Source organism: Pteropus medius, unplaced genomic scaffold (assembly GCF_902729225.1).
Source record: "Pteropus medius unplaced genomic scaffold, Ma_sr-lr_union100, whole genome shotgun sequence".
Taxonomy (NCBI): domain Eukaryota; kingdom Metazoa; phylum Chordata; class Mammalia; order Chiroptera; family Pteropodidae; genus Pteropus; species Pteropus medius.
The window spans coordinates 10133517-10155585 of NW_024346667.1; the positions used below are offsets into that span (position 1 = coordinate 10133517).

The 22069-nt window shown below is 38.1% G+C and overlaps 1 protein-coding gene across 1 annotated transcript in view; it reads left to right on the forward strand.

The window, feature by feature from the left end:
* TTC29 (tetratricopeptide repeat domain 29) overlaps positions 1-22069 on the forward strand; it is a 594494-nt gene that overhangs the window by 493823 nt on the left and 78602 nt on the right. Inside the window, exons 14-15 of the mRNA XM_039876006.1 lie at positions 438-650; positions 3211-3296. Of these exons, the coding sequence (XP_039731940.1) occupies positions 438-650; positions 3211-3296 (299 nt within the window). The remainder of the gene's footprint in view (positions 1-437; positions 651-3210; positions 3297-22069) is intronic.

Here is a 22069-nt window from a genome sequence, read left to right on the forward strand (position 1 = left end):
AAAACTCTTACCCTCACTTTCTCCTCTGTAAAATGGAATCATAACAATCCCTGTTCCACGGGACTCTTTTAAAGATTCAATGCGAAGTTCATATAAAGCACATGGCACAGTGCCTTGCATGTAAAATAATAAATATGATTTTTATTAATAATAATTACTGGACTTTCACACTGTCTTTAAATGTATGTAATCTTGGTCAATTCTACCAGCCAAAGGACATCCCTCTAGCAGGTGTCCATCCAAAACCAGTGCTGAATCTAAGGTCCAAATGGACATGACTCATTTTCCAGCTTAAGTCCTCCAGCCTTAGAAATTCTTGACTGTATCTCATGAGTCTCCCCCCACCCCTTTAATAGCAAAATATAACATGTACGTAAAATTCTTAGAAATATGTTTTGGCCTGTGGTTTATATTTATGAATGGCTTTTATTCTTCAGATCAGCTTCTAGAAGCTGCCGAGCATTATGAAGCGTTCCATCAACTGACGCAGGGGCGGGTGTGGAAGGACGAGACAGGCCGCTTTCTCAACCTGTTGGCCTGCGAGAGTCTCCTGAGGACTTACAGGTTACTCGCAGACAAAATGCTGGAAAATAAAGAATACAAGCAGGCCATCAGTACTCTATTAAAAGCTTCTGAGATAGCTAAAGAAGGTAGGTGGAAAGAAACTCTCACATTGCTTTCTTTAATGGGCAGACGCTGTTCCTCCCAAGAGCGACATAAAAATCAAGTGTTTGGGTGATTATTTTCTGTGAAATGCAATGACAAATGCCATCAATATATTTTTAAATTTTACTGTAAAAAGAGGTGCCTTAGTGCTGACAACAAGAAATCCATTAGTTTCTTGAAAGCTTTATCTCCAAAATTACAACCCTCTGGGAGTAGTGTTATAAAGCAATGAACCTATAATGACAAGGTAAGGTCATTCGTGAAAGTGTATGTGTGTGTGTGTGTGTGTTTCAGGTCATAATATTCTTATAACTTTTCATTGTTTGTAAATTTCTCATTGTCAGGTAATAGGAAAGATATGATAAATATTTAGTTAGGAGTCAGAAGAAAATAGAATTCCATATGTTTTAGACCCTTGACTGTCAAAGTGTGGCCTTCAGACCGGCTCAGAATCTGTAGATTAGCAAGATCCCCAGCAAGATCCCCAGGTGATTCGTACACACAGTTATAGCAGTGAAAATGCTTTAGTGAGAGCTGCTCATATCCTTAATATTTTATGTCATATGCATATATATAAAATATAAAGAAAATTTTGGAGCTTATATTCATAAGCTTTTACTCGTGAAATGCAAGGATTTTTTTATTGCCATATAGTAATTTATGAATAGAGTAGCCTTTTCATGAAGAAAAAATGATAGAAGTTATGCCGTCGAACTGAATTTTTTTGGCTTGTAGATATATTAGGTCTATTGGAATAACAGTTGGCTTGTTTGGGGTAAGCAAGTCTGATTTTCTGGGTGTGATTTTAATTTTCTGAAGAATAAAAGTAAACAGCTTATTCTCCTTGTTAGGTCTTTTAATAACTTTAGTTGGAATAGCTGTAGGAATCACCCCCAGTGAAAGATGTTATCTTACTGAATGAACTGCTTTTGAATGAACGGTGATCTAGTACTTTCTCCCAAAAGGCTAAACACTAATAGAAATGGTTATCTCTTAGATCAATTTCAGCAGCTGACTTAGTCACGTGGAAAGTTATGTGGAATTTCAGGGTAAAGTAATATATGAATTAGGAAAAGGTATTTTACTTCAGGTTCGCATATGCTAAAATGCAAGGTAGTCACAAAGAAAGAGAGGGGTCCCTGGAGTCCTGAAAATAAAACCATAATGTTTTCTTTAATATAAATGATTATTGACTGGGGTAGCAAAGCCAGTTTAATTTAACCCACTCGAACTACACAATCTAAGTAGCGTTTTGTCATTTTTTTCCTTTGGTAAATTGTCATTCCACTTTACTAGTGGCGACATTTTCCTCCATCATTTTATTGCTTTCACTTTATCTTAACTTTGTCTCAACTAATAAGCAGGAAAAGTTCTCATGCTTACATACTATTTTAGAAGGAATATTTGATATGATCCAACTGTGTAAATTAGCTGCCTCAAAATCTTTCTATCAAGAGTAGATTTTTCTCTCCTCCTCTCTACTAGTCTGCCCTTTATATAAAATTAGATGCTGATGACGATACCACATCAGCACATGCTCTTGCTAGTGCTTTAATATAGTTATACCATTTAACACAGCAAGTATGAATCACATATAACTGACTTTTAATCGGCCAAGGGTCAGCTTTCCTTCACAGCCTCTTCCTTCCACCCCATCTTCCCCTCCCCTAGTCTCATCCCAACCCCAGCACTCATAAACCTATACCAGATAGTGCCCAGCTGAATTTTAAGAGTGAAAATTCCCCAGACTAGATCACTGGCATCATCAGCTCTGCTGAAGTGAGATCTTAAGGGTATCATTCTCTGCAATTGGTGAAACTGCTACAGAAGGGGAGAAAAAAAAATCCTGTCACCAGCATTTGTTAACCTGTTTTCTCGCAGTCTTCCCATTGAGCCATGCTTCACGAGTGGTAACTCACTGAGTGGTGAGAGCGAATGCAGCATAGAGGATCGCTAGCTCCTGCCAAAATCCATTATGGTTGGAATGCAATGTTTAGAAAGTAATCGAAGGATACTTACTTTTTAAATATCAAAAATGAGAGTGGTTCTGTCAGCATTTGCATTACCCAGGACTTAGGTAACATTGAAAGCCAAAGAGTTCCAAAAGTAGAAAAAGGATAGTATTCTTTTTAAACATAAGTGCCTTTAATGATTTCTGTAAGTATATTACATTTATATATTATATTTAGTATATTAAATGTAAATAAATTATATGCTATGAGATGGCATAATGTATGCCATGGTGGACCAGTATAGAAATTACATATGAATCTCAACATGATAGTACCAGGTCATGTATATACAGGACAGCTCCTCATAATTATGTTGCTAACGCTCTGTAGCATCTGTGATCCAGGTAAATTGTATTAACACCAGCCCCTTTTTTTTTTTTTAATCAGTACATGGTTAGGTTGCAGGGATTATAGATAAATGTGTATACTTTGTTATAATAACTTTCTACTGTCTTAATAAGCTAAGATTCTGTTTGTTTTACTAAATCAATTTCTTTAAAGCCACAATAATTTTTCTATATTTTCACTTTAGGAAATGACAAAAGGATGGAAGGAGAAGCTTCCTATTACTTGGGCTTAGCATACTTGGCTGCTGGAAATTATGAAACAGCATTAACAGTAAGTTGAAATAAACTTTTAGTCATTGCCACTTTTAATTTTTATTTTATCATATTTTATTGTATGTTGTTAAAAGGCCGATAGAAATGGACCTGATGTCAGTGTACCTATTTATGGAGACTGAAGCACAAGAGCAATGTTCTAGAGGCATAAAAAATTGGTTTTATTGTTTATAGAAGATAGTATCAGTCAATTACCATGAACTGCTTTAGGAAAAATGAAAGTTAAACATGTAGGGTGATGTGACCCTCTACACCACCATGTCACCAAGGACAAGAGGTAATGGATTTAAATGACAGCAAAAGGTGAGTAGTAAAAAAAAGTTACAGTAAACTTATAATATGATTTAGGGAAATTTGCTTAGAAAAGGTTGTAGACATCAAGCAGTAGAAGGGATTGCACTGCCGCGTGTGGGTTAGGGAGAGGTGAGAGACAGGGCAGCAAAGTGGGGGGCATTGTTGGGCCCCCCATCTGAGAAGTAGCCTGCTGCATGATAAAAATCAGTGTTTGCCTACTTTATGACCAGGCTTGATGTGTTTGGCTAAAACACACAAAAAATGTCAAGAAAGAAAAGCTATCTTTTCTGTCTTATAACTGAAATTCTTTTTCTTTCATTCTTCTCTCATCTCTAATAAATTTAAAGCATAGCATCCTTTCATTTCACATACATCTCTTTAATAATCTTATTTGATATGCAATATTGGCTTCATTTTCAGCCTTGAGGATCTCTTATTTGCTCTTTTAGATATTCATACTAAATAAGATTCCGTATTTGGAGTTCATATTTTTCTCTATCACCCTTTTGAAATTGGGTCATCATAGAAATAGGTTTTCCTAGATGACTCTTCTGCTTGATGTTTTTCAGTTAATGACATGCATTCAGTAAAGCTGAGTTCCAGGTACTTTGGGAAACACGGGCCAACAAGATGCACACTGCCCTTGAGGAACTAGTTTAATGAGGGTGACCAACTGGTAAACATACCTATAATTCAAAGCAGGATGAACAGGGATTCTCTGAGTGCAGAGATAAGAGCGGTTGATTCCAACACAGAACGCCAGGTAGGTTGCACGGAAGAGATTTTGAGGAGCAAGATTTCTACAGGCAGAAAGTGTGAAAGTCGAGGATGATGGAACGTTGAGGATCTGTGCTGAAGACTCTCTGTCTCATACATGGGCAATGCAAGTACATGGCAAAATAAATTCAAACACAAGTTTACAGTGAAAAATAAATCTTCCTTCCACCCCTGTACTCAGTGTCACAGTTGTCTCAAAGGCAAATATAGTTACAGTATTCGGGTTTGCTTTTATATATATATATGCATATAACATATGCACTTATGTTCTTTTTGTTGTTTACAAAATGAGTTAGCCTCTTCCATACACATGCGTGTAGACATGGCTCATTTTAAAAGGGCCTCATGGTATTCCATGGTACAGTTGTACCACAGTGGATTCAGCCATCTCCTGTTGGTGAGCATGTAGGTTATTTCCAGTCTGTTTTTATTGTGAAGGGTGTAGCAGTGAATGGCTGAGAGATGATCTACAGAGTCCTAGAGGTGAAAATGCAGAGTGGAGATGAATTTATGTTTTTATTTTTATTTCTATAATTTCCTTCAAAGAATCTTCACCAGTTTACATTCCTACAACAGTAAATGAAGGTGCCTGCTTCTTCCCAAAATCTTTAGGAATTTGGGTATATGCGTAATATATATTGTGAATATTTTTGCAGGCTTGTGTATGAAATTTTTCCATACTGAACTTTTAGATATGTGGCCAAATTTATTATTTTTTTCTTTCATGACTTCTAAACATTCTTAGAAAGATTCTCTCATTCCAAGATTTTTTAAAAAATCTTATGATGAGTTAGAAGATCTTGAATGATTTGCTTGGGAATATGAAGCTCAATCTTTAAGCAATGTGGAATTTTGATGACTCATGATGAGGCTGGTGACACAATCTCATTAATTTATTCTCAGCTATTTATCGAGCACCTTCTATATGATAGGCATCATGCCATGAATTGTATTTGATGTTTAACTTTGCAAAATAATGCTAGTGCTGTAGGATAGTCTAATAATGAATGTCATTTGTTACATCTGTTCTAGGAAACTAATACATAGGATGATTAGAGAGAGAATTTACATAAAATTTTACAACAGTGCTCTGGATGTTAGAAGTGGTACTGAAGGTGGAGAGAAGTAGGTTCAGTAGTTCTGAAGGACTTGATAACAGACTAACTGTGGGAGATAAGGGAGATGGAGGGACCCACATGGGCCCTAGGCTCTTGACTGTGGAGCTGGGTGGATACTGGTGTCATTTACTGAGGTAGAGAATGCTGAAGGATACCCAGGCTTGCGGGGGGAAATGCAGAGTTCAATTTTGAATATGTTGAATTTGAGATTTTAAGATATCCAGGGAGAGATCAAATACACAGTGGTATATATGGATCTGGAGCGCAAAAGGAAATCTAGATTGGAGATACTGTATACATTTGATACTGTATAAATGTGTAACTTGCAGCATATCGAAGCTGTGGAGTAGAGGAGATTTTCTAGAGAGAGTTGACGTTGATGAAAGACAAAGGCCTAGGGCCAAGCTGGCTGAAGGGGGTACAAAGGGATCTAAGCAGGAGTGTCCTTGGAGGTGGGAGGAAACTTGGGAATCTGATGGCATATAGGCCAGGGAAACTGGGCATGTCCAAAAGACCAAAATATGCAAACTCCTGCTGCCTCCTGTCCCAGGTTTTGGGCTGGAATGAGAGAGATCACTCCTTGCAGGTATTTGCAGTAAGAACTCAACCTTTCCCCCCCAGGCAAGTAAGCACCTGAGTTAGAGTCGGGGTTAGTTAATTCTCGTTGTTGGATTCTCCAGTGAGGGTGGAGGCCTTAAGAAACCAGGCAGGCCCTGTGCTGGGCCTCGAGCTCATTACCACGCTCACTGTCCAGGCGTAACCTTTGCAGTTGGGAAGAGTCAGCTCTGTCTTCAGAACCCAATTCTCATTCGCGGCAGAATTGGTGTTGCCTTTTGGGAACACAGTTCACCCAGAACTGAGGACTTGTGGAACCAAGCATAAGATTTGGGCAGGACCTACGGGCCAGTGAAGGCTCTGTTGTCAGGTCTGGATACAAGATGCCATGCACAAGGTCGAGAAGGCATCAGATTCGTAGACGTAAAGCAGGAGGCAGGGAACACGTACCAGGGAATCAGCAACGAATAGAAAGTTGGGGCTGGGGTGTGGCTGGGAAGGAGAATGGATGCTGAGCCATTGTGCCCAGTTCGGGACATAGGGTCTTCCCACTCCGGCTGACGTTAGAAAGCAGCCTGTTTTTGCTCTTGCACTGAAATAGCCCTATAAAACCTGACCTCCTGCTTCGATTTCAAGTTGAAGGCCATGTCTTTTCATTCTCTCTAGGATCTTACTTCAGCCACTTTTTCCTGTTTCCTTTTAGAGATAAAAGGACATTCTTCAGGCTTCCATTTGAATCCCTTCTTCACTTTTTTGTTTCTGGACCCAGTGAAGGTGATCATGTTACATAAGAAATCAATTATCTCTTTGCAAACTACAATATGCCTTTCCATCCACATTCTCTCTCCATCTGACAGCATCGTCTTATTAGAAACCCACAACAGGACTGAGTGCTCCTTATTTACATGATCAATTTATAAATTACATGATCGATTTGTAAATAGGATCAATTCCTTGATCGATCGACTAATTGATTGATTAGATACCTGCCCAGTTATCTAATCACCAAGTAAAAATTCGACATAGAAGAAAGAAATCTTCTGAAATCTTTTGTCCCACTTTCCCAGCTATTATCAACACTGCCATCATCCGTGTCAAAGCGCTGACGCTCCCTTGGGCACAGTGTGGCTCTGAAGAGGTGGAGTGTGCCCGGTGCTCAGCTCTGCCGCGTGGGAGCCAGCCTGAGACGGCACGCGGTTAGATTTAGCCTTTCCCTTCCCTTGTTGCATTTAGCCTAGCTTTAATTTTTATCAACTCTGTACACTGTTTTGATTTTCTCACTTGTGATTTAAGTTTATAATGTGGAATATTTTCACATTTCAGTATCTTGCCTCTGGAGTCAACATCCACCTCTCATGAATTTCTCCCTTCCAATAATGTTGTTCAACTGTTTAAAGAGCATTACACGATTTTTTCCCCCAAGAAACGTGGCACAAGTAAATACCCCTAATTAATAGTTCTGATGATCTGAAACAGAAGAGAATTTGAAATTTTGCTAATGTATCTTAATTAAAGGCTTTAATTTAGTAATAAATGATTAATACATGTAATAGAAGAAGATGCTGGCAAGTATGTGAATAGTTGAGTCATTTATTCTTCACTGATAGAGTGCTTTACTCAATGACAAAATAGAGCTAAACTAAAAACAAGTAGTGGATTTATTTAGGGCTGAAATACCTACTAATGAGGAAAAGGTATTTGATGAAGAGAAGCAATAGCTACTCTAATAAACCTGTGCAGGAGGTCATGGAGACCCTGACATTTAAAAGAGAATTCTACCTGCATATGTCAGGTACTGAGAAAAGAAATAGTGCTTCCCTTTGGCTATCATCAATTTAGACCTATAAATGTTCCAAGTAGAGTAAATTCTGAATTTTAGAAGGTAAATGTATCATACGAAGTCCTAAGGTTTCCAAGAGAAAAACGTTTTACTAAAAATCGCTTTTAAGTCCTGATGCAAAGTTGAGCCGGCTTCCATAATCAAATATAACAAACACGAAGTTACTTTAAGAAAAAAGAAGGGCCTCCCTTAACACTTTGTTTTTAGGCATGAATTTTCTCTTCTCTAATGCTACTCCCTAAGCACAGCTTTGTGAGGATTAAGTAAAATATGTGTGCAAAGTTTGTGGTGTAGGATGTAATATAGAGAGAACCGTAAATATTATATTAACATTAATATGCATAAAATAATTATTTTCCAAAGTGCTACATGGTCATACCTCTACAAAATCACTATTTCTGGATTTTGCTTGAGGCCCAAGCACTACCAAAGCAAGAACATAGCAGAAAATGTTAAATACGTACGTGAGGGTCAGTGTAGTCAAAGGTGTTGGAAGTAGGAGTTTATTCAGGAACTATATTAATGAAAAAGAGCATCTTTACTTTTTTAGTCTAGTTCAAGACACACAGCAATAGCTCTCTAATTGTTAAGTGGTTAAATATTTTAACTGACAGTAGGTTTAGATATACAATCTTTATAGGGAAAATAATAAAATATGCAAGAAGCGTGTGAGGCTTGGAGCAAGATGACATGGACCCGAGTCCTGTCTGCCACCTACTAGCTATTAACCTTACGTTAGTCACTTAACTTCTTGGAGGCTCTGTTTCGTTCGTAAAATAAGAATGTCAATGGCAACATCACTGTATCTTTGTGAAGATCAAATGAAAAAAATATACATTTACATTTTTAAACTATAAACAGTTTTCATATGTGTTACTGTTATTACTACAGGCTATGGTACAATTAGCACTGAATAATGATAACATCAATACTCTCTCTAGTAGGTAATATTTACTGAGTATCTATTCAAAGTGCCTGCTTTATACTTATGTTTTTGTTAACTGTAATTTACTAGACTTATCATGTGTAAATTACATAGTGCTTAAATTTATCTTTGTACTGGCATTTATTTTTATAATAGGAATATGATAACCAACATTTAATGGAAAACTTTTTATTATTAATAACTTTTCTTTGAGTAAAAAAAAATAGCATTTATATATAAAAAAAAAAGAATCTGAGTTATTTATTTATTTAAAGATCAAAGCTATTCGTTACCCATTAACCAGAAGTTATCTTTACTTGTGACCATTAGACATCAGTACCTAACATTGACCCTCCTGTGCCTGTTGGATGGTCCTCGTATCTGAGGGCAGCTCAGATGCTGGCATGGAGGAAGCTGCGGTCCCCTCCCCCAGATGGCTAGTTATCCTCCTGCGGACATGCAGACAGTCCTGCCTGCAGCCAGTTAGCCTCTTGGTGCTGTGGCGTTGGTCACCAGCGTCCCGAGGCACGCTAAGGAGGGCGCAACCTGAGACGACTCAGGTGTAAGCTCAGGGGTCTCAGCAGTCATTTCCTGCTTTACATCAGTTTTCCTCCGCTTTATCCTTTTGTCCTGTGACCCACCTCAGGCAGTCTCCTGAAGAATAGGAAAGGAGCAGCTGTTACAGATCCATTTCCCCCAGTTGTTGCCACACAGACCTCACTCTGTTTAGCATTACAGCCCCTCCACACACGCGCTCCCACCACACAAATAGCACTGACTTCCTTTTCATTCCATACATTCGCTAAGTAGAGAAATGTTCAAAATACTCATTATCTGACAAGCAAAAGAAAGGTGATGGGATTAGAAAAACACCAATATAAGAAAAAAATAGTCATATTTCCTAAGTTTAAAAGTGGATTTATTTCCAAACTGCATAGAATTATAGTACTCAAAATTAAGGAGCAATTAATTTAAGGCATAGTGTCAGCATGCATGACATATCTGATCTTATTTTAATATCTTTTTGAACAGTTAACCTTACTTGGAAAATAGCATTTTAAGTAGTTCATAAAAAATATATTTTAATAATTTGGAGATTATGAAAATGTAAAATGTTTTACTAATTTTGCTACTTTACCTTTGTATTTAAAGTCATGACCTTTCTAAAACAGTAAAACAGCCTTACAGTAATAGTTAAATATATATTTCTGGAGCAAAGATTGTTTTCAGGCTAGCATTTTAGTAAATTGAATGTTTTTTTTTTTTAATTTCCTCATTAATGGAGAGTTTAACTCTCTTTAAACCTTTTTCCTATTTAATTTTCCTAATGGTTCTTCTTTTTTACAATGTTACAGCTTAGGTAATAGCATGTGTGTTTTTTCTTTTTAAATAAATAGATACGATATTTGTCAAATAAATTACAATGTCATTTAAATGAAAAAAGATGATAGAGAAATTAAAAACTCAAGAAAAAACGATAATCTGTATTTTTTAAAATAATAATCTATAAGGCAAAAATTGATAAGATGCAGATTTTCATGGAAATGAAGAGGTGTCGTATGTCAGGAAAGAAAGTTCATGGCCTAAATTAATATGAACACTGATATTCTAGTAATAAAAATGTATTGATTTTTTTTTAAACAAATATGCAAGCTGGTTTTAGATTCCTTCGAGATCTGGAATGCCACTTTCTCCAAAACTTCATGATTATTATTATTCATTATAAAAGGAAAGTGCTGCTAGAGTAGCTCTTCACCACGCTGCTGCGATTGTTATTTCCAGTCATTCACATTTTAAGAAATAGGGTAAAATTTTCTGATATTCGTTGTGAGAGAAAATAAAGGATAGTTATATTTATTGGGTTCATCCCAAAGAAGATGAACTTCAAGACTCTGAAAATTGAGGACGCTAAGCAACTATACCGAATAAGAGTGACATATGGAACATAATGTATGTATACTCCTTAAAGTTCAAGGCCTAGCATATGAAAATGTTCTCTGGAGCAATAAAGCAACCTGCATAGTTCATCAGAAGACTAATTGTGTGACAGACCTAGAGGCAACAGCACAGCTGTTAGCACACATTGATCTAGAGGCCGCAAAAGAAGAAGAGGCATCACACCTGCAAGAACCCTGAGATGATTATAGGATTCGACGTGTTGAACAGCAATAGTGTGTGGATCATACTTCATCATTCTCGATCGAGCCAAATTATGTATTTTTCTTCTACAACACAAAAGGGGTAACTTCAGAAAGAAAAATGTAATTCAACATCTTAAAATTTATCCAAAATATCCTCAAATGTATTTGTAGTGTAAACAATTACTTGATCTTCAGTTACCAGCTACAGTCTACAGCATTGACTGTAGAGCTTATTCAACATAATTAGTGCTCACCAAAAATAACATAACAGGTTTTAAAAATGACATTAAAACTATACTCCTAATAGTCAATCCATGTACTTAAAAAACTATTTTACTCAGTAATTTCAACTTTTTCCCTTAATAAACATATAAAAGTTTAGTTAATAACTAATAAGCTGGGCTTAAGATTAAGTCTCCATTTTTCCCAGGAATGTCCTCTGCTGACGCTCTCCTTTTTTTCTAAATGATAATGATGATGGCTAGGGGTAGTCAGAGAAAGGGAAGGAAGATAACAAAGAAACAAAGCAATCCACAAAATGATATTTAGTTCCTGAATAATTAAGAGCTAATTATATAAGTGTGTGTAACAGTTTTCGTCTGTAAGCATTTCAAGGGAGAAGGTTAATATTCTTTTACATAAAAGCATGACTTAGAGGCAAAAAATTAGAAAGTCAAATAGCGTTGAAGGTTAGCAAGGATGTGAGACAACGGGAAGTGTGGTTAGAAGTGGAGGCTGGTAGAGAGAGTGACGAGATGAGTGAGGTTTGGGGTGTGAGGTTTGGGTGCATCAGCCCCATTCCACAGACGCTTCATTGGCACATTAGAGTGGCCCATGAGGAGAAGGGAGAAGAGGATGAAGGAGAAAAAGTTATTAAGAAAAATCGAGGGGGCACACACAGACCAATAATAAAAGTGTGTCCTGCTCTAAAGAGTATGGATAATTCTATGTGTTAGAGTTTCAAAATAAATAAATAACATAAAATAAATAAATAACACAAAATACTTTTCATTGTAGTCCGATTGTGTCTTATGCATGGTTCTTGCTCAAATTCACGTTTTCAGGTATTTTTGGCAAAGCTTGCAAGACATTCTTTGAGTTCCTGTGAAAGCTTGGGCCATGGTAGGTGAACGGTTTAGGATTGTCTTGGTTTGGGTTTCTCCAGTAGCAGACTTTGAGACCTGCCTTTGAATTCAAGCAGTTTATTTGAGAGAGGTTCTACCAGCCAGTTATGCTATGAATAGATGGAGCTCAGTCCTGCTGGAACGCTCTGAGAAACACTGTAGAAACCAGTCAATTATCCCAGTAAAGGGGTAAGGGAGCTGGTGTATTTATCCAGCAATTCCCACCCTTTGTTGGTTGAGAGCTGCTTCCAGGGACACCAATTCTCGGGCAGTTCTAGTTTACCATGAGCCCAGCCATCAGACAGAAAGTTCCAGGTGTTGGTGTCGGCAGCCTTTTGCTGCAGAGTTTACAGGAGAGGCACTGACAGAGTTGACTACGTCCGTGCAAGTCACTTGACTTCTGTAAGTTTCCTTTTCCATGTCTGTAAAATGAGGATGATAAAATTGCTGTGAGTATTCAATGAGATGAAATAGTAATGTGCCTGACACATAAGTGGTCAACGAATGGTAGTTTTGTTCTGCTTTAGGAAAATTGACAATTTTGCATATCTTTTGGCTCAGGAATTACTCATTTGAGAGTTTATCTGAAGAAAATAATTATTAGTGTATATGCATATTTAGCTATAACATTGCATGATTTTTAATGTATACAGAGACTTAGCTGTAACCTTAATATACAATGTTATAAGCACAGTTTATAATGGTGAAAAACCAGAAACAAAGTAAATGTACAGTAGCAATTTGATTAAACATCGTTGAGTATCCTATGATGCAATACAATGTAATGCAGACAAAAATGACCCAATAAGTAAATATTTTATAATAGTAAAATTATTATCAAAATGTTAAATAAAAAATCAGGGTACAAAACCTGATTATGACTGTACTTATATGTTTATATACATACAAGTATATACATATAAGATATGTATATGTGAAAATACCAGAAATGCAAAATTCTTTTCAGTGGTTATCTGTGGAAGCTGGAATAATGGATGACTTTATTTTTTTATTTTTGGAGGATGGATCTCTATTTCCCAAATTTTCTACAATTAACATACAGTAAGTCCTCATGTAACATCATCTATAGGTTCTGTGACTATACGTGAAACTATGTGTAATGAAACCAATTTTACCATAAGCTCATTGATATAAACAAGAGTTAAGTTTCTGTGGCACCTCATCAACGTTATAATGAAACAATGTGGAATGAAACATTCTTGGAGGGTCTACTATGTTGATTTTGTATATAGAAAAAAGTTAACTATTTCTTTTCATTCCATTTACATTTATAGATTTAAATTAATGTTTTCAGTAGGTTTTATATAGACTGTTCATAGTACAAATCTTCAGCATAGGATGGATAATAGCCATTAGTCATTTCAGCAGCTCTCAATCCAAAAAATTAAAGAAATTTATTAAAGACTTAACAAGTAGTAAAGGGCACTTAAAGATGACCTGATAAAGTGAAAAGATAATCATATAAACTATAAAGCAAAAACAAAATAGGGAGAAAACTACAGCCCTACAGTTTTTGGTATCCTGAATAAATCTGAGAAAATCCATATAAACAAGAATGGTAATAACTCTGTTGATGATGGACTGTTGTTTGTTTTAAACTTCAGTTTGGTACTCACTGTTGAATAACAGGTCTGGGCACTTTATGCTCAAGGAGATTCTTACTATGCGGCATGACTGCGTTGTCCATGGGGTAATAAACATCTGACACATACTTGTGCCATTCTAATAGGGACTAAGAGCTAAAGAAGCAACAGGGAAGCTCCATCTTATTTGGAGATTGAGGTGACGACATTTGAATTGAACCTTTCAAGATCAATGGTAGCCGTTCCCCCAGTGGAGATGAAGCAGCATGAGTGAAGAAAGGCGTGGAAGGGCAGAAAATGCGTTTTAGTCACTTGTGAGTGTTGGACGCGTGGCTGGAAAGACAGAGTGGTCTGATGAGTTTTTCAAAGGGCCTGAGTAAGGCAGGAACTCATTTTAGAAGATAATCTGGCAATTGTGTGAGGGACAGATTGAGAAGAGAGACTGGAGGAGGGAAGACCAGTTATAAAGCTCTCCTGAAATTCTTCAGGTGGGGAACGAACTCAGGTAGTGGTGGTACAGCTCACATATTTGAGACATTTTATAATTTTACAGTTCTTCTGTCTGGGGAAGATGAAAGTATAGAGACGAGATGGAGACAAAGATGAATCTGAAGTATATGTGTGAGTAACCTAAAGTACGATGGCACTGTTAAATGAGATGGAGCCACAGGAGGAGAAGAAGCTATGCAGAGGAACAGGGTGTTTTTAATAGCAATCTAGAGGACATCTGTTGGCTCTGTCTTCTAGAATGTTGCACCATTCCCACTGCCACCTTCCTGCTGGCTATGGCCTTGTCTCTAACCTTAGGGTTACAGATATCCCAGCCACCAGTGCCCTCACTGAGCAAATCTCCAGGAGAGGGGTCCTAACAAGCTAAGCCCATCAGATTGCTTACCTGATAGTTTTGTTTTTCCAAATCAGAGCCAGTCCTCTTTGGTGAGGTGGAGTTGGCCTGGGAACTTCCAGAGCCATGGAGGCAGCGGGCTGAGAGAGTGAAGCTTACACGCGGACACTGAGATGAGAAATGGAGAGAGCAAGTCCTCGTGGCATTTGAGCCCCTGGCTTCTCCTGTTGCTTAAATTAGATTGGGTGGTTTTCGTCCCATGAAATCAACTGAGCCCTGACTGGAACAACAGTCACAACTAATGTCTGCGTGACATGTATCTGGAACTGTACCAACCTTATTATTTACATGTTTTATCTCATTTAATACTCACAAGAACCCTAAGAGGCACATATTGGCATTTCCTATTTACTCTTACTCCTATTTCATAGAGGAAGAAAGCTGAGACTTAGAGCAAATAACCCGCCCCCGGTCACAGAGTTGCAAACTCAGAGTCAAGACTGGAGCCACTCCTCATGGCTGATGCTGCTCATCTGGTGGATGTCAGTGAGATGATTTTAAACTCATTTGTTGAGTCTCATCACCAGTCTCCCATATGAATTTTTAATAATGTCCATATCTGTTCTGCTCAATGAACTACTAATGGGCATAAATCATATTCTCTTATTTTCGTCCATTGGAAGTTATTGTTGAATACCATTTAAAGCCTGAAAAAGGAAATCACCTCTCTGCTGCTGGGCCAGTTCAGTCAGGACAGAGTTTGGGCGAAAGGGCGAGAAGACACAGGAGACAGATGTGGCAAGCGGCATCAGACTCAGAATGACCCACTGCTCGGTAGCTTCTCCAGACAAAGGAATGTTGGGAATTCTCACCTTTCATTTCTCATTTCCATCTCACTTACCCTCCACTGGCACAGAGTCCACGGGGTACCATGATTTCTTCATTAATTATGACTTAACTGCCTAGCTGAATTTGCCTTGTTTTCTCTGGATGTTTTGCTGACAGTAAAATATGTGAAGCCCTAGAGTTAATGCGTATGGAGAAAGAAAAGGTAATCGAATTCTTTCTTTCAAAATCAGTGTGCTCAATACGTTGTTGTGACAATCCCCAGTCTCTTCTTGCTCCTGATGCGAATTTGCTATCTACTAGCAGCTCTTAGTAAATGCAAGGGAATGAGCACAAATAGTACTGTTTGTTGGATTTTCAGCTGGCAAATCTGGTAGGTCAGAATACTTATAATTTTGGATAAAACAAAATAGGGGGAGGCAGCTAGGATTCTTCTCTTAGATTTCAGTTCTCTCTTTTACCATCTTAACCATTATCATGCTATGATATAGTGGTTAAGACCATGGCCCCTGGAGTCACCTCCCCTGACTCCAAATTCTGGTCCTGCCACTTCTAATCCTGTGACCTTGGGCAAGTTACTTAACCTCTCTTGTGCCTCGGTTTCCTCCTTGGCAGCATAAAGGTTACACTAGTACCTAACTCACGAGTGGTTATAAGGATTGAATGGGTTAATATAAAGAAAGCACTTAGAATTAATTATATCTGGCATACTGTACTCTCCCAATAAATGCTGGTGAATATTACAGAATAGTAAAAGTATGAGTTGCTGGGTTATTGCAGGGATTATGCTGTTCCCGCACCCACTGCTGACTTACCAGATCAGAGCCGACTCTCTGAGCATCCTGCTTTGTAAAATGAAGATGCTACTTATTAATATAGCATGTTGATAAAAATTCCAATAGAATAGTAAAGAGATAATGGTTTATTGGTCCTTATTATTGTACTGCAAATGATTTAACCATACATTTTTCTTAAATTTAATTAAACATATTCATTTTCCCTATGAGCTTATATTAGCTTACAGCAGAGTGACTGTTTATTATGTTCATTTTATATGTTTATAATACCATAGATATTACAAAAATAAACATTCTTTTTAAAAATATTATGTAAATAAACATTAATATTTGTCACAAGTGTGTAAAGCCAAAATTACCTTTTAATTGTTTATTATAACAGATTATATGGGGAATGGAAAAGTACTATCCAAGTAGTCGCTATGATCTTCGGAACTGGTTTTGAAAGTGATAAAGACCACCAAGTTGGGAGTCAGACCTCCTGGGTTCTGGTTCTGGTTTTGTCACCAAGCTCTTTGGCCTTGGACAAGTCTTTAAACTTTGGTTCGGTTTTCTTAATGACATCGTTGCAGGACACCATTGTTGTAATATTGGTTGACAGTAGGACAGGTGGTACCAAAAGGAGATATAACTTGGAGCCTAGCCTGCACGGTGGCAATGTCAGGCACCATCTTGGCACCAGAGAGGAGTGTCATCTCCGAAATCAGACAGCCTGGGATCGAACCTTTTCTTGATTACTTACCACTTCTATAACCTTGGCCCACTGACTTTAATCTCTTTGTGCCTCAGTTTCTCCACCTTTAAAAGGAGATGAGAATAAGTACTAATGCCTACTTGTGGGGTGCTGAGAAGATTAAATCAGTTATGTGTAGTCATGAGAGCAGCCTGTAACTTAATAATCCAGCACATGGCTTTGGAGCTCCTGTTGCCAAGCACTGCTTTACACTTGGAATACATCGATAGCAAAACAGACAGAGATCTTTGTCGCCCTGGAGGTTCCATCCCGCAGAGAAAGATAGATAATGAGGATTAGACATAATAAACAAATAAATTAAATAGTACGTTAGGGAATAGAAAGTACTATAGAAAAAAGAAAAAAATACAACAGAAGAATGATTCAGGAGTGCCAAAACAAAGGGGTGGGGTGGGGGGGGATTTTAAACAGGAAATCAGAGGCCTCATTGAGAAGTTGACATTTGTGAAAAGGCTGGAAGCAAATGAGTTAGCCATGCAGATGTTTGAGGGATGCACCTTCCAAGCAGAGGTCATGGTCAGGGCCTGAGCCCTAAGGCAGTTGTGTGCCTAAGAGTCTTGGGACCAGTGGGACTGAGGAGAAGCAAAGGGAAGCGAGCAGTAGGAGCCAAAGTCAAAGAGATAAGGGGTGAGTTCACAGAAGGCCTTGTTGGTCATTATAAAGCCAGGCGTTTTTTCCTGAGAGTGGAAAGGGAGTCACTGAAGGAAGAGGAATGGCGGAATAAATATTCGATATTAATTGTCACTATTATAATTAAGCCATGTGATGAAAAACTAGCAACTGCTAATAGGCAAAGCTGTAACCAGGCAAACATGAAGCTAACATCTAGCTGTCCGATGTGGGGCTGCTGTGGGTTCTCCTGTAGATAAGTAGGGAATAGCTTTGGGAAGCAATGGCAGGCAGTAAGCTGTAAGTGAAGGTCTAGATCAGCACAGTCATGCTCAGGACGATCCGGCAGCAGACCTATCACAGTGCTTACGAGCAAAATCAGCAGGATTTAAAATCCAGTAGACCCAGTTCAAATCCTTTCTCCTACTCCAACTCTAGAATTGTGTGTTCTAGAGAAAATTACTCAACTCTCTGCACTTCATTTTTCTCATTTGTATAGTGGAAATATTACTGTTTATCTCAAAGGGCTCTCTTAAGATTAAATGTATCATAAATATAATATAATGCTTGCACATGTAGTTTTTGTTCAATAAATGGTGGCAACTGCCATTGTCAAGTGACAAGCACTAAGCCACGGGGATTGAGGCTCAGGAGTGGGAGTCCTGATGTGGGCATATTGATGGCAGTAAAGCAGGTCTCCAGACTTTCAATAAGCAGAGAGCAGATCAGCTACCAAGACAGAGATTCAGTCAAGAAGAACAAGACCAACACAGCTCCAAGGGCTGGGACACCTGATGGGAGCTTGGTCTCATGAGACACGACAAGGGCCTTGTCACTCTAACAAAGGGTAAGATCAGAATATGGTCCACGGCAAACCAATGCGATGCCAAGCTTCTGCCCTGGAGACCAGGGACAGAGACGATCTTGGGGTCTTGAGCAGGACGAAATTGCTAAATGAGGGGATACCAGCTTGGGAGGATGGCAGAGCTCAGGAAGCAGAGCGACTCGTAAGTTGTTACGGAAATGCTTCCACCATTCCTTCTGGGCTCTGTAATTCTCCATTTCTAAGATTGATAAATAATTTGAAAACGCCAAACGTAATGGTAATTTTCTACTTCATGCTATAAAACCTGAAGCTTCTGTGAGAATGGTAGCAGCAGTTTGTTTTGCCATTCTATTTTCAGCTCATGTGTTATTTCACAGCCGATCAAAGGCATTGGTCGAAAAGTATAAAATAAATCACACTTCTAAATAAACCGCTAAAGAGTGTTAAATTGATTTAAGTGATTTTAGGAATATTAATATTTAAAATACCTCTGTCCCAAGCCTCTTTATGACTACCTATAGCAATAATAACTATGATTTCATTGTACCATTCATCATTGTATAATATTGCAGAGTAAACTGTGGAAAAACATTATATTTTTAGCCCTGGAATAGAAGTGTAAGATTTCAGCTGTTTGTTTGTTTTGAATATCTTGAATTTTATTCAGTCAACAAAAGTATACTTAATTAATATATTTATTATATCTTTTGCCTAGGTTGAGGTAAATAGAGTGCATCGTTTGTTTTTTATTTTTAAAGAAATCTTTGCCTTCCACTCATGTTACTTTGTACTACATTTGACTTTAAGCCGTTTGTATTTCAGGATTAGTTGCGGTCTTGAGAAGTTCTCTGGCTTCATAATTTTGCATCTTTGGCTTATCTTAAAATAGTCTTAAAATTACATACATGATTCTCGTAGTTTTTTAATACACAAGTAAAAAAAAAGGAATCTGCAGTTGCAAATGAAATACTGATGAATGTCCCTCGGAGGGAGGGTTTGGGCACCAGAGCGTCCCATGCACCCGCTTTGGTGTTAGAGTCACCTCGGCTGCACAGTTTGGCAGCCGGCTGTGTGAGTGAAGACATGCTGGAGGTAAAAGCAACCAGACATGTGGATCACGTTCAAGGGCATTCTGAACAGTTCATGCATCTGTACTTACCTGGGTCCCCAGCCTCGCCCACAGCTTGCTCATCGTTTTCTTCTCTTCCTCAGCCTGTCTTCGTCTTTTTCCATACTTCAGCAGCCTCCGTCTTTCCTTCCAAGTCCCCTCCATCTGCTTATGTGTCAGGGTGGCCCCTGTGCCCCACGGCTCGCTGAGGAATCTGCTGTCCTCCCGGCCTCTGCACAGCACCATCGCCTGCCTGTCCCCGCTCAGCGCTCCGCGCCACACTGGCTTGTTTCGTCAATAACCATTTATTTGTTGCTGGAATAGTAGCAGCCATTACATCTGACCTCCCTGTTTCATCAATTATGGATAGATTATTGGATGCGAACATCTGCAAAAGCTTGCTGTTGAACTCACCTCCTGGCTGGGATTAGATAAAGTACTAAACTGTTGTTTATTGTCAGGCCAAAACTCTACTGGGAAGGCAGGGAATTCCAAGAGTAGCAAAGCCCCATCAGATGTACCAAAAATCGTTTTGTATTGCCACTGTTTCCCCTAAGATTCCAGTCATTTATTATTTACACTTATTACTAGTTGTTATAACCTACTTGATAAAAGCTCTTGGCAGGCATCACATTTCCAGTCATTGTCGCATCTGTCAGAATGGAAATGACTCATAAATTGTTTTCTTGTCTCTTTTATCATGGTGAAAGGGTAACAGATGAAGCTTCCTCTGTGTGCTAGCTTTCAGAGGAAGACTTCCCTACCATGTTTTATTTTAAAGAAACACGTTCACACGGCCTGATAAGATAGCATTATATCGTGGATCTAGATTAGGGTTTACCGAGTTTACAAGAATAATGGCCTGTGGTGGAGAGGATATCACATTGTACAAAGAGAATGTGCTCAAAATGTTTCTTAAGGCTTTCATGGATTTCTGAGAAGGGGGGAACTAAAACGAAATTTTATTGAAGCCTGCCTTAAATGAGGAAGAAATCTAGTAACAGGGATTATGAATAGATGATGATGGCTCTACTGCCAGGGGAAAGACAAATCTCCTGGTGGTAATTGGTTCATGAGGAAATATAGAAATTTTCACAGGATTAGTGTTTATTAAAACCATCAAGGTAGTCACTCACTAATGTAAGACACACCTTGATTTTTTTCCTGTGGAGCCAGAAACCATTTTATTTAAAACGGTCAAATTAAAGAAGGTTGGTAAGTAGCCACTCTGGGGAAAGCTGAGGAACTTGGTTTGTCACCGAGCTAGTGACTTTTCGCTGTTACTTCTCTGTCTTAACTTGCTAACTTGTGAAGGTAGAACCTATATTTGTCTCTCATCATTCTAGATTAAAAGAGAGAGAAAAAATGTTTTACATTCCATGGTTAGGAAGAATTATTCCTCAGATACCATGGCGTAATTTCAGCCTCCGACCTGCCTGTCTTCACTGAGCATGATGACTACATGGATTGTAATGGGGAGAAATTATTTGTTGGAGAATGTGACTAGATGAAACAAGCACACATTTATTTTTTAAATCTATTTATTTATTTTCAATTACAGTTGACATTAAATATCATTTTATATTAGTTTCAGGTATACAGCACAGTGGTTAGACATTTATATAATTTATAAAGTGATCCTTCCCCAATTAGTCTAGTACCCACCTGGCACTATACGTAGTTACTACATTATTATTGACTATATTCCCTGTGTTGTACTTCACATCCCTGTGACTGTTCCATAACAACCAGTTTGTACTTTTTAACCCCTTCACCTTTTTCTCCCAGCCCCCGCAACCTCCCTCCCATCTGGCAATTATCAGTTTATTTTCTATCTGTGAATCTGTTTCTACCTTGTTTATTTTGTTTTTTAGATTCCACATAGAAGATCATATGGTATTTGTCTTTCTCTATTTGATTTATTTCACTTAGCCTAATAACTTCTAGGGCCATCCATGTTGTCGCCGAGGGAAAGATTTCATTACTTTTTATGGTTGAGTACTATTCCATTGTATATATATGTGCCACATCTTCTTTATCCAATCATCTATCGATGACAGTTAGGTTGCTTCCATATCTTTACTATTGTAAATAATGCTGCAGTGAACATAAGGATGCATATATCTTTTCGAATTAGTGTTTCGGATTTCTTCAGATAAATACCCAGAAATAGATTTGCTGGGTCATAAGGTAATTCTATGTCTGATATTTTGAGGAACCTCCAAACTGTTTTCCCTAGTGGTTGTACCAATTTACAATCTCACTGAGCATGTATGAGGCCTCCTTTTTCTCCACATCCTCACCAACACTTGTTTGTTGATTTATTTTGATGATGGAAATTCTGATAGGGATGAGGTGATATCTCATTGTGGTTTTAATTTGCATTTCTCTGATGATTAGTGACATTGAGAATCTTTTCATATATTATTGGCTATCTGTATGTCCTCTTTGGAGAACAGCCTATGCAGGTCCTCTGCCAGTTTTTAATTGGATTGTTAGTTTTCTTGGTGTTGAGTTGTGTGAGTTCTTTATAAATTTTAGATATTAACCCCTTATTGGATGTATCATTGGCAAATATCTTCTCCCATTCAGTAAGTTATCTTTTCATT